This window comes from Epinephelus moara, unplaced genomic scaffold (assembly GCF_006386435.1).
Source record: "Epinephelus moara isolate mb unplaced genomic scaffold, YSFRI_EMoa_1.0 scaffold1170, whole genome shotgun sequence".
Lineage (NCBI taxonomy): Eukaryota > Metazoa > Chordata > Actinopteri > Perciformes > Serranidae > Epinephelus > Epinephelus moara.
This window is the reverse complement of record NW_026078632.1, coordinates 50,515-64,042: the sequence shown is the minus strand read 5'-3', so window position 1 is coordinate 64,042 and position 13,528 is coordinate 50,515. Positions and strand designations below refer to the sequence as shown.

The 13,528-nt window shown below is 46.9% G+C and overlaps 1 protein-coding gene across 1 annotated transcript in view; it reads left to right on the top strand.

The window, feature by feature from the left end:
• Positions 1-13,528, top strand: part of ttn.2 (titin, tandem duplicate 2) — an 89,260-nt gene that overhangs the window by 25,842 nt on the left and 49,890 nt on the right. Inside the window, exons 46-63 of the mRNA XM_050039535.1 lie at positions 15-2,019; positions 2,156-2,843; positions 2,966-3,230; positions 3,371-3,697; positions 3,809-4,093; positions 4,212-4,511; positions 4,616-4,918; positions 5,046-5,321; positions 5,439-5,738; positions 5,823-6,125; positions 6,353-6,652; positions 6,740-7,027; positions 7,114-7,416; positions 7,550-7,852; positions 9,338-9,643; positions 10,093-10,380; positions 10,878-11,168; positions 12,461-12,748. Coding sequence (XP_049895492.1) covers positions 15-2,019; positions 2,156-2,843; positions 2,966-3,230; positions 3,371-3,697; positions 3,809-4,093; positions 4,212-4,511; positions 4,616-4,918; positions 5,046-5,321; positions 5,439-5,738; positions 5,823-6,125; positions 6,353-6,652; positions 6,740-7,027; positions 7,114-7,416; positions 7,550-7,852; positions 9,338-9,643; positions 10,093-10,380; positions 10,878-11,168; positions 12,461-12,748 — 7,419 coding nt within the window. The remainder of the gene's footprint in view (positions 1-14; positions 2,020-2,155; positions 2,844-2,965; positions 3,231-3,370; positions 3,698-3,808; positions 4,094-4,211; positions 4,512-4,615; positions 4,919-5,045; positions 5,322-5,438; positions 5,739-5,822; positions 6,126-6,352; positions 6,653-6,739; positions 7,028-7,113; positions 7,417-7,549; positions 7,853-9,337; positions 9,644-10,092; positions 10,381-10,877; positions 11,169-12,460; positions 12,749-13,528) is intronic.

Here is a 13,528-nt window from a genome sequence, read left to right as displayed (position 1 = left end):
CTTCATGTCCACAGTTCCTCCAATTCTCGAGGTGGACGTTAAGTTCACTGAGGGCATCATCGTAAAGGCTGGCACCACCATCAGGCTGCCAGCAATCATGAGAGGAATGCCTGTTCCCAGCGCCAAGTGGTCCATCGAAGGAGAGGAGATCAAAAGCCAGGGTAACATCAAGATCGACACGGACAACTTCTCCACTGTGCTCAGCATTAATGAGTGCACCAGGAACCACACCGGCACCTACCTGCTCACTGTGTCCAACCCAGCTGGAACCAAGACGGTGGCCTTGAACGTCACTGTCCTGGATGTTCCCGCTGCTCCCATTGGACCTCTCAACATCCTGGAGGTCACTCCGGACTCCATGATGATTGAATGGCGTCCTCCCAAAGACGATGGCGGCAGCCCTGTCACCAACTACATTGTGGAGAAGAGAGAGTCCAACAAGGGGACCTGGGGAGGTGTGAGCTCTGGCAGCCTTGCCACCAAGATGAACATCACCCGCCTCCAGAGGGGAGTTGAATATGTGCTTCGCATTCGTGCTGAGAACAAAATGGGCATCGGTGCTCCTCTGGAGAGCAAGCCCACTGTCGCTGAGCACTCCTTCATGCCACCCAGCCCGCCTGGCAAGCCACAGCCCTCTGATATTTCAGAGGATTCTGTTACACTCGGCTGGACCATGCCCCTGTCTGACGGAGGCAGCCAGATCTTTGGCTACATCATTGAGCGCAGACACAAGGGGGGAAAATGGATCCGTGTAAACAAAATACCCTGCAGGGACCTGAGGTACACAGTTCTGGGTCTGTTTGAGGGTAATGAATACGAGTTTAGAGTATTTGCTGAGAATGTTGCCGGCTACAGTGGCCCCTCTCCTGTCTCCGACCCCTGCAAGCCCTGCAGGCCCATCACCGTCCCCAGCCCCCCTGTCAACCCCAAACTTAAAGATTGCAGCAAGTCCACTGCTGACCTGGTTTGGACCAAACCCAACAAAGATGGAGGCAGCCCTATCCTGGGCTACAGTGTGGAAATGAAGAAGGCAGATACTGAAGAATGGAAAAAGGTGAACCTGGAGGACTTCATCAAGCAGTGTGCCTATACGGTGAAGGGTCTGGAGGAGGGTGTGACTTACAGATTCAGAGTCTTCGCCTCAAACATGATTGGAGATGGAGAGCCCAGAGAAATCCCAGAGTCCGTCACTGCTCAGGATATCCTGATCCCTCCAGAGATTGAGATGGATGCCAGCTGCCGCGAGCGCATCACTGTGCGTGTCGGACACAACATCAACATCACTGGCTACATCAAGGCTCGCCCCGACCCAGAAGTGCTTTGGTCAAAGGAGCAGACAGTTCTGGAGAAAAGCAAACGTGTCTTTATCACGCAGAACCTCCCTCTGGTCCATCTGAGGATCAAGGAAGCCACAAGAGATGATCATGGAAAATATATCCTGAAGGCTTCAAATGAGGGTGGCGAGGCATCTTGCACAATCACAGTCAATGTTCTAGACAGACCCACTCACTGCCAGAACCTGCATACCACCTATGCCACTAGGGACTCATGCATGATCAACTGGGAGGCCCCCAAGGACAATGGTGGATCCGAGATCACCAACTACATAGTGGAGTGCCGTGAGCCCAGCATTAGCATGTGGTCTATGATCACCTCCAACTGCACCAATCGCAAGATCAAGGCCAAGCTGATGGAGGGCCATGAGTACTTGTTCCGTGTCTGTGCTGTGAACAAGATAGGCCCGGGACCCAGTGTGGAAACCAAGACCCCTCTGCTGGCAATCGACCCCATTGAGAAGCCTGGTGAGCCTGAGAACTTCAGAGTCACTGACATTGGCAAGAACTACGTCTATCTGAGATGGAGGAAGCCTGACTATGATGGTGGCAGCCTCTACCTCTCCTACAACCTGGAATGCAAAACCAAAGATGCTGAAGAGTGGGAGAAACTCAACACCGGCACTCTCACTAACACATTCTTCTTGGCTGACAAGTGTGTAGAGAACCAGACATACACCTTCAGGTAGGTTACTGCATTCTCACTTAAAAAGTTCATACCAGTTGTTTTGCAGGGTTTGTAGTGGTTCAGAAACTGTATTCTTTAAGTAGTGCTTTATCTAATTTAAATGACTTAATAATTCTCATCATTTGTTATCCAGGGTGCAGACTGTCAATGAAGGAGGTGAAAGTGCTTGGGTAAGACTTGCTGATATTCTGGTGAAGGAGGAGTTGCAGAAGCCTGTCCTGGATCTGAAGCTGGCTGGAGCTTTGACAGTGAAGGCAGGAGAGTCAGTCAGGATGGAGGCTGGCCTGAGAGGAAAGCCTCAGCCTGAGGTCAAATGGACGAAAGACAAGGCTGTCGGAGACAACCCAAGAATCAGCGTGGAAACTGGCCCTGACTACTCCAAGTTCCTTATGACCAAGTCCAGACGCACCGACAGTGGAAAGTATATCATCACTGCCACTAATTCGCTGGGCACCTTCACGGCATATGCCACCGTTAATGTCCTGGACGTCCCCGGCCCAGTGAGGGACCTCAGGGTTACTGGCCTCGGGTCCGACAAGTGCAGAGTGGTTTGGGATGCTCCAGAGGATGATGGAGGTTGTGAGGTGGACAGCTACATCCTGGAGAAATGTGAGACCAGGAGGATGGTCTGGTCCACATACTCAGACTCTGTGGTCACACCGTACTGCAATGTTACTCGTCTAGTGGAGAACAACGAGTACATCTTCAGAGTGAGGGCTGAGAACAAGATGGGAACCGGCCCCGCCATGGAGAGCAAGCCCGTCACTGTCAAGACTCAGTTGAACAGACCTGGACCCCCAGATGCCCCTGAGGTCACCAAGGTAAGTAAAAGAATTCCTGTTTTATAGATTTTCCTAAAATTGGCTTATGGGAAAAACACGTTTACCTTGTTGCTACAACAAGCTGCTCTTTTACTTACACTGTTAAAACTTTTTTGATGCAGGTCAGTAAAGATGAGATGACCGTTGTTTGGGCTCCTCCTGAGAATGATGGAGGAAAGTCTATTACCGGCTACATCCTGGAGAGGAAAGAGAAGAGGGCAGTGCGCTGGGTGCCATGCACCAAGAGCCCCATCTCTGAGAGACGCATGAAAGTTGCCAACCTGATCCCCAATCATGAGTACCAGTTCAGGGTGAAGGCTGAAAATGAAGTAGGCCTGGGAGAGCCCAGCAAACCCTGCAGACCAGTTGCAGCCAAAGATCCCATTGGTGAGTTTGTGGTTGCAGTCACAGTTCAGTTTTGTCTTAAAAATATTCTAGTGCTCAGGCTGTGAATATATAAACCACTGCAAGCTTCAGATGTCAGAGTGTCTTTTTGTTGACTTTTGTTTCACTGTCTCTACCTGCAGAGCCCCCTGGCCCTCCTGCAGGCCTGAAGGTGGGCGACAGCACCAAGACGTCTATCACCCTGTCCTGGTCTAAACCAGTGTATGACGGCGGTGCACCCATCATCGGCTACAGCCTGGACATGAGGCTGAAGAGCGAGGCAGACCCTGAGAAGCCCACTGAGGGCTGGAAGAGAATTGACACCCGTGGCCCATTGGTGCTCACAGAGTTCACCATCGGCCAGCTGGATGAGAAGCAGGAGTATGAATTCAAGGTGTCCGCCAAAAACCAAGTGGGCTGGGGACGTCATGCCTACTTGAAGGAGGCCGTCTCCCCCAAAGAGATCCTGGGTAAGAATGAATGGTTATGAAAGTCAACTTTGCTGCAGTTAATCTATTGTATTACACAACACGGTAAATGTCAACAACTCTAATGATCTCAATGTGTTTCTATGGCAACAGAGGCTCCAGAGATTGACCTGGACGCCAGTCTGAGGAAAGGTCTGTCCGTTAGGGCTGGATGTCCAATCAGGCTTTTTGCTGTGATCAGAGGAAGACCCGCCCCCAGGGTTACCTGGAAGCGCTTGGGTGTGGACAACGTGATACGCCGGGGTCATGTGGACCAGGTTGACACCATGTCCTTCCTGGTCATCCCTGAGAGCACCAGAGAGGATTCTGGGAGATACTCGCTGACTCTGTCCAACTCAGCCGGAGAGAAAGCCGTGTTTGTTCGTGTCAAAGTCCTTGGTGAGAAACAGAATGACAAACTACATTTTTACAGCTCTTGCCTTTAACAAAAAATGTTTCATTTTCACTGGTAAGGAAACGGTATGATCAAAGTGATTCTTATATTCATCCTCTGCAGATACTCCTGGTCCCGTTGGTGGCCTGGAGGCAACCAACGTTACCAAGATGACAGCTCAGCTGTCCTGGTTGCCACCAGAAAATGATGGTGGCAGCCCCATCCTCAACTACATTGTGGAGAAACGGGAGGTGGACCGGAAGACCTGGAACAAGTGTATAGAAGACCTGAAGAAGACTAGCTTTAAGGTGACCAACATGACTCCTGGCATCGAGTACTACTTCAGAGTCACAGCCTGCAACAAGTACGGCATCGGAGTTCCTCAGGACTCACCCAAGTCCTATCTGGCTGTTGACCCCATCAGTGAGTTCCACCACAGACTGTGCTATCAGACCCTTGTGTTCATCGGCCTCTGTTGTTCTTTGCTTTTTGCATTTTTCCTAACACCTGCTGTGTGTTGCATTCAGGTGAGCCAGACCCTCCGAAGAAGATGGACGTGTTGGAGATCACCAAGAATAGCGCCACACTGGGCTGGCTGAAGCCACTCAGGGACGGAGGAGCCAAGATCAATGGTTATGTGGTGGACTACCAGGAGGAGGGTGCGCCTGAGGACAAGTGGACACCTTATTCTGTGGTCAGAGACCTGACCATCGTGGTGGTTGGCCTGAAAGAGGGAAAGAAGTACAAGTTCAGAGTGGCAGCCAGGAACTCAGTGGGAGTTAGCCTGGCCCGAGAGGCAGAGGGAGTGTTTGAGGTCAAGGAGCAGCTCAGTGAGTAGACCGCCCTTAAAATGTACCTCACAATGTACTGATGGATACTGGTGCTCAGCTTTGGAGCCAGAGAACTTAAAACATTCCCTGATGAATCTCTAAAGTAACTTTTGCTTCTTCCTCTCAGTGGCTCCTAAGATCATCATGCCAGACATCATGACGTTCAGAGCTGGATCCAAGATGGTGGTTGAGGCCATTGTGGCAGGTAAACCCCCTCCCCTCTGCAAGTGGAAGCAAGGCAACGAGGATGTGCTGACCTCTGACCGGCTGTCCATTGTAAAGACGCTGACATCCTGCACGCTTATCATCAAGAATGTGACAAGAAAGGACAGCGGCTACTACAGCCTGTCAGCCGAAAACAGCACCGGCAAGGTCAACCAGATCCTCAGAGTCACCATCATGGGTCAGTTTGAACAACAGACACCGTTAAGGCTGTAATATACAGATAATACTTACAGTGTGAATGATCAATGTCAGGTCGTACACCTACATGGATGACTCATCCTTCTTGTCCCTGCAGACATCCCTGGACCCCCTGAAGCTCCTCTAGAGATCACTGAACAGGACATTGATGCCTGCACGCTGCTCTGGAACTCCCCACCGGAGGATGGCGGCAGCAACATCACCAACTATATTGTTGAGAAGTGTGACATCAGCCAGGGTGACTGGATCACCATGTCCCCATCCTGCACCAAAACCAGCTTCAGAGTTACCAAACTGACACCTGGCAAAGAGTATGGCTTCAGAGTCCGTGCTGAGAACAGGTTCGGCATCGGTGCACCCATCTACTCTGAGAGGATGATTGCAAAATATCCATTTGGTGAGTCTGTGCCAAAACTTTTTTTTAGCTCTGTTACTGTCATACTGTGATACTGTGTACTAACTGTTATTTTTTTCTCTAAAGATCCTCCCAGCGAGCCCAGAAACCTGCAGATCAACAAGGTCTTCAAGGACTTCGTCATCCTGTCATGGGAGCGTCCCAGCAATGACGGTGGAACCCCCATCACTGGATACTGCATAGAGAAGAAGGAGAGGAACAGCATCCTGTGGGTGAAGGCCAACGAGTCCGTGGTCAAAGCCACCCAGTACACCTGCAGCGGCCTGATGGAGGGCCTGGAGTACACCTTCAGGGTGTCGGCACACAACTTGGCTGGACAGGGCAAACCCTGCAAGCAGACCGACTTCATCACCGCCAGGACTGCAGTTGGTACGATAATGACATAAATTATTTCAACATGATATATTTGATTTGTTAAAGAAAGGTAAATACAAATAGGATGACATCAAACAATTGAGGTTGGATCCCCATTGCTTCAGGTGAAATTTACTTTTCAGGCCAGTGATACAAACCAGGTTCTTGTTCACTCATCCTTAACTCAAACCTTCCTCCTTGTTCATTAGTGATTCTACAACCCTTTGTTTCTATCCATCCAGAGCCACCAGGTAAGCCCGAGCCCATGGATGTGACCAAGAACTCTGTCTTGCTTGTCTGGGGCCGTCCCAAGCATGACGGTGGCAGCAAGCTGATTGGCTACTTCATGGAGTACATGAAGCCTCCAGAGGAAAAGTGGGTACGCTGCAATGCCAACTGCATGAACATCCAGACGGAAAGCTACGTGGTGAGCGGCCTGGAGGAGGGTCAGCGGTACCAGTTCAGAGTCATCGCCAAGACGGCCATCAATACCAGCCTGCCATCAGAGCTGTCCGACCCCATTGCCATCATTGCAGAGAACGGTACAGCCCCACACAGCATGGAAAACTAAGTCTCACAAATACCATTACTGATTAATGATGATCATTCTCTCTTCTCCTTGTGTGCAGTTCCTCCTCGTGTGGAGCTTGGTGTCAATATGAAGAACCTGATTGTGGTTAAAGCTGGAGAGAACATCTCCCTGGATGCTGAGGTGTTTGGCAAGCCACTACCCAAGGTTAGCTGGAAGAGAGACGGCGTGCCTCTGGTTCTCGCCGAAGGAATGAAGATGAGCCAGAAGAAACATGTCCACCTGCTGGAACTGTTCTGTGTCACCAGGAGGGAATCTGGAGACTACACCATCACTGCTGAGAATGCCCATGGCTCCAAGTACGCCACCATCAAGGTCAAGGTGCTTGGTAAGTCAGATTTAATACTGGTTTATTCTAGTGAAGCTTTTTATGTGTACAGATAAACAAAGAATATCACACTGTTTATCCTGCAGATAAACCAGGGCCCCCGGCCTCAATCAAAATCAGTAAGGTGTTTGCCGACCGCGTTAAGCTGCGATGGGAGCCCCCACTCGCAGATGGCGGCTCTGAGATCACCAACTACATCATCGAGAAGCGTGAGACCAGCAGAGCCAACTGGGCGCTGGTCACCTCCAACATCCATGGACATATCACAGACACCTCAGTGGAGAAACTCATTGAAGGACATGAGTATCAGTTCAGAGTCAGCGCTGAGAACCAGTATGGTGTGGGAGATGTCATCATGACAGACCCTGTCATGGTCAAGAACCCGTACGGTACGTTCACACCTCTATAGCTGAAGAGAACTATGCTATTGGATGAGGTCTGTGAGACAGCACTTTTTGTTGTTGAGGTACGATAAACTCAAACACTGATGGTAGATTGTCATGCTGTTATCTCTTCCCTCAGATGTTCCCGGTCCATGCGAGCCACCCGTCATCACCAACATCACTAAGGACTCCATGACAGTGAGCTGGAAGGCTCCAGCCAACGATGGCAAATCCCCCATCCTGGGCTACATGGTGGAGAAACGTGAAGCCACTGAGCTGACCTGGGCTAAGGTCAACCGCCGGCCAGTCATCGACAGGACCATCAAGGCCGCTCAACTGACAGAGGGCTCTGAGTATGAGTTCAGAGTCATTGCCATTAACAAGGCCGGTCTGGGCAAACCCAGTGATGCATCTAACGCTGCACTGGCTGTTGATCCAGTCTGTAAGTATCTGTTAACCCATGAAAAACAGATGCTCCACTGAAGATTGTCGTTTGAATAATCCTCTCTATATTGATCTAACATAAAAACCATAATAACTAGAGCCTTCATTCTTTTTGTAGCACATAGCTAAGGCTTTCGTCTTCCCTGTCATCACGCCATTAAATGTGATGCAAACGTAGTATGTCACCACAATTCTGCTGGTATAGTCCTGTATTGGCTGCAGCTGATTGTTGTTTGCATAGTCCTGTATATATTAGGGCTGTCAAACTTGCTCAAAAATGACATTCGAATATTCCTTCTAAAAATAACTCATAAGTTCAAACCATTCAAATTTTTTTTTTCACATTATGTCCACAAGAGGGCAAACTAATACAAGGAAACATACTTGTATATGTATTAATACAAGGAAACATAACTACTTGTAGGTATTTTTATTTCAACATAAACGTCTTTGAAAACATTTACATACCTACACATTAAAACACATAAAACAATTATCTATAACATTATGTTAGAAACGACCACGGACCTCTCGCTCGCCCCGCCTCTCTGACCCGTCAGGCCACACCGCTCACGGAAGCGCTACGAAGAGCCTCGAAGCGCCGCGCAGCTCCGTGGCCGGCTCTGGTCTATTTTCTGCGCGAGCCGCGAGCGGATGTGTCAAGCCGGGTGACGGAGACAGCAGCTGGGAGCAGAAGCGCTTGTCCAGTGCTTTCAGTGCAGCGGCCCAGGCCAACGCCCACTCGCAAAGAGGACAGCTGCGGTGGTGTTGTTTTTTCTCTCCACAATCGAATATCAATTTTCACATTTGAAGGTCCATTTTTTTTTCAAATTCGAATTTAAATTCGAATTTAGAATATTCGTTGACAGCCCTAGTATATATATCGATCTAAGATAAAAACCATAATAGGTGGAGCATTCATTGTTTTTGCAGCTTAAAGCGAAGGCTCCAGTCTTCCATGGCATCCTGTTGTACATGCGAAAAGACGTCATTACATTGCGTTGCATGGGTTGCAAAATTGCACAAAAACGCATAGTTGCGTAGTGAATGATGAATCTATCAAGACACCTTTGCACTCTTAAAAACTAAATTATGTACATAATTAAAAATAATTATAGAGTGTTAAGAAATGTTTCGTTAATGTTTCTACATATAGAAATATTTTGGATCAAAATATGTTTTGTGTGTTTATTTTGTAAAATCTGATGAAAAAATATGTCTGATTTTTGTTTTTTTTAATGACACAATTTCAATACACTGATGAGTTATTATGATTTAATGACTTACATAAGCTTTTAGCTCTCAGATTTTAGGGATATGAGGCATTTGGAGATACTCCAAGAAATGACATCACAATAAGGAAAAATACCAATGTAGGCACTGGTGGACCGTTTCTGTTGCAGAGTTCAAAGGGTTAAAAACAGGGCTGCCACTAACAATTATCTTCAACTCAACACATTATATTATCACTATAATTCTCCAGATCCTCCTGGCCCACCTGCCTTCCCCAAGGTGGTGGACTCCACCAAGAGCTCCATCAGCCTCAGCTGGACCAAACCAGCGTACGACGGTGGCTGCGAGATCATCGGCTACCTGGTGGAGTGCAAGAGAGTTGACGCAGAGCACTGGAATAAGTGCAACATCCCGAAAAAGCTCCAGGCCACCAAGTTCCTGGTGACAGGCCTGATGGACAACACTGAGTACCAGTTCAGAGTTAAAGCCGTCAACAAGATCGGTATCAGCGAGCCCAGTGAAGTCCCTGGAAACCACATGCCCAAGGACATCCTGAGTACGTCAGATGATTTTTATACTGTGTTTTGATAAATAATCTCTGAGTAAGAAGAGGCAACTCACTGTAAGAAAACAAGAAAACACAGATGACCCATTTTATAGCAGGACTGTAGAGTTGTTTTTATTTATTTAGCTAACCATGAAAACAACAAATCTACAAACTACATTTAGCACCACAAAACTCTTCTACCTCAGTGGGTGTTTTCTTAAATCAGGACGTTTCATTTTGCATCATCACCCAATTCAGCCAGGTAATTAGTTTTTGCACAAAAAAAGTGTATTCTCAGTAACAACCAACATTCTTGGTGAACGTAATTAGCTTATGCTAACTGTGCACAAGCTAAGGCTGCCAGGAAACAGCTTACACGACAAAGTGAGACTGATAAATGAATGAGGGGACTAACACTAAAGCTGTGATTAACAAACAACCTTCTGTCTGTCCTCCAGTCGCTCCTGAAGCTGAGCTGGACGCTGACCTAAGAAAGGCTTTGGTTCTTCGAGCTGGAGTTACCATGAGGCTCTACGTCCCATTGAGAGGACGCCCGGCGCCGAAGGTGACGTGGACGAAGGTGGACGCTAACCTGAAGGACAGGCAGGGTGTGTTGATTAAGACATCAGAATGGGACACCCTGCTGATGATCGAGGACATTACCAGATACGATGCTGGCAAATATGTCCTGTCGCTGGAGAACAGCAGCGGCGCCAAGAGCTACACCATTGTGGTCAAGGTCCTCGGTAAGAATGTCTCTCAAAGGAAACATTATGTGGGGGATAAAATGGAGCACACACACTCCAGTGAGCATGTTTTTTGTCATGTTACAGGTGACAACAAAAATGCAGCTAAATTTGAAGGTTTCAAAGTTTTTTTCCATGAGTATACTTCAGTGCAGGTCAGGTTCATTTATAAACCTGCAACAAACTAAAATACCGTCACAATAGTTACATATATATTTAAGTACATAAAAAGTAGAATTAGAGTATTTTTGAGGAATAGCTAAAGATAGTAATATTGTTGTGAAAAAGAATACAGTTTACCAGAAAGCTAGAAAAAAAATTGTGGAACCTAAGAATCTGAAACTTTTTCACCCACAAGAATTTATACAAAATATTTCTTTCCCAGAACATTGATAAAATATTTTTACTCCCATCGTGTATATCTATGGCCTTAATTGTATTTTTGGTTCAGTTAACAAAAGCTCTGAGCCAGGACTGTTGCGTCTCCTCCACCTCAGATTCTCCTGGACCACCCCAGAACCTGACTGTGAAGGAGACCTCCAGGAGCCACGCCTTCATCACCTGGGACGCCCCGCTGATTGACGGTGGCAGCCCAGTCAAGAGCTACATCGTAGAGAAGCGCCTGGCTGAAAGAAAGGCCTGGACCTGTGTGGCGCCAAACTGCCACAAGATCTCCTACAGGATCACAAATCTGGAGGCGGGACAGGCCTACTGCTTCAGAGTGCTGGCTGAAAACGCCTACGGCATCGGAGAGGGCTGCGAGACTGCCGGCAGCGTCCGAGCCTCAGGTAGCTACAAGTCGTTGTTGAATATTTTTATACAGTACAGTGCAGCAGATGACAGTAAAGTATATGAGAAAGGATCATTTTAAGTTAGTTCAACTCAACTAGGTCAGATTAGTAAACTTGCTTTCATTCAACTCTTCAAATGTTATTGGAAAAATAGAGTTGCCAATTTTATTATTAAATTCAACAAAATTAAACAAAAGTATTAGTGGACTCAACTCAGACAAAGACCATAATTAGGACTGTAGAAATGTCCTCTCCCCACCGCCAGGAATAAATTTCTGGTAGAGAAATACTTTTAAATATGGTTTGACACTACTGGAATCATCAAAATGAATAACCACTATACGTACGGTTTTATGCCTCCGCACCAGCGATAGTTGTGACTGGAGGCATCATGTTTTCAGGTTGTACATCCTTCCCTCTGTCCGTCCCATTCTCCTGAACACAGTATCTCAAGAATGCCTTTTGGGTATTTCTTTGGTACAAACGTCCAGGTCACAAAAGTAAAGGGTGAACTGATTAGAAATTGTTGATCTAAGGTCAAGGTCACTCTGATGTTGCGTCCTTCTCATTTCTGAGAACATAATATCTCAAGGCGGCCTTTAGGATATTTCTTCAAATTTGGCAAAAATGTCTATCTGTACCCATGAAATAACTAATCAGTATTTGGTGGTCGAAGGTCAAAGATCAAGGTCACTGTGACCTTACAAAACAAGAATTCATATGTTAATTATGACAAATTCCTTACAAATGTCTAACAGGATAAAATGATGAAGTGATGACATTTTATATCCAAAAGTCAAAGGTCAACTTCACTGTGACATCATGATGTTCTGCATAAAACAATTGTCTGTCCATTACTCAGCATCATATCTCAGGAACAGAAGCGGAGACTTTTGGTCAGATACTGAATTGGTGACTCTAATCTTGAAACTGTGATCATTGTACAAACCTTCTGTGTGTGAAGCATCCATGTTTTTACAGACATGGACGGAAACTGTAAGTGAAAGTTGACTTATTCTTGGAGGCATACGACCACAAGGTGGTAATTGTAGTTAATCACAGTAAGTTAACTTCCAATTTCCCCCCTTAGAATACAGATGACCTGAGCTTAGTGTCTTTAGTAGTAGCTGTTGTCCTGACAACAAGTGGAAAAACAACACAGTCAGAACTCGATCTAAGAGATCAGTGGCCAAGACCAAGATGCATCAAATTGCATCAATTACATTAAACACATCTCATTTAACGCAAACCACATGTTGAGTCTGAACCCATCTGTCCTCCTCCTTCAGAGCAACCTGGTCCAGTGATGGATTTCAAAGCCAAGAAGACCACCAAGAACTCGATTGTCCTGGCCTGGAAGAAGCCCATCAGCGACGGAGGAAGCTACGTTTCTGCTTATATCCTGGAGCAGAGCGAAGGCGAGGAGAAGTGGAAACAAATCATGAAGGGAAAGAACACCACACACACCATCAGCGAGCTGACTGAGGGCAAGGAGTACTTATTCAGAGTCAAGGCACTCAATGAGTCCGGAGAGGGACCACCCACTGAGCTTGCTGTCGTCGCCAAGGACCAGTTTGGTAAGAAATCAGCCCGACTCTGTCATCATGCCAGATATTAGGTGTTGTCGGACCATACAGTTCTGGTGACTCCCTGAGAGGAACTGTCCACTGGGGAGTTCCTCTGAGAGCTACATACCTTCAGGGTTTTTTTTCTGTTTGCATTCGCACCACTAATAGGAACCCTTACAGGAATACTCCGACGATTTGGGAGTTATGCCCTTTCTCTATCATTTTCATATTGAGACAACATGATCGATATCTTTTTTGTGTCTGTACGTCCAGTGGCTGGGTCTCAGCAGTTAGCATTGCGGCTTAGCTTAGCAAATACAATTGAAGTCTATAGGGGGTCAGTAGCCTACTCGGTAAAAGTGATCAAATAAATGTTACAGAAACCCTGAAGCTGGCATTTCAATTTTCAATTTCAATCAATCAATTTTATTTATAAAGCCCAATATCACAAATCACAATTTGCCTCACAGGGCTTTACAGCATACGCATTTATTTCTACACGCGCATTTAAAATAAACATGTTTAAACATTAATTCGAAAACGAGAGTCCTTTTTAGTCATTTTAGAAGAAGTTTGATACACGGAACTATAGTGTGTTTACGCCCTGCGCGGAGGGATACACCGGTGAGCAACAGCTGCAGCTGGCTCTGGAACAGGTACGCTAGGTCACTCGGTAAAAGCAAACATGGAGATGACACGGACGATATTACTCACTCGACTGAAAGCTGTCCATCAGCTCCTGCAGGCCTGGGGCGTTTTTTCCAGTTTATCTTAGGAACATGAAAAAAT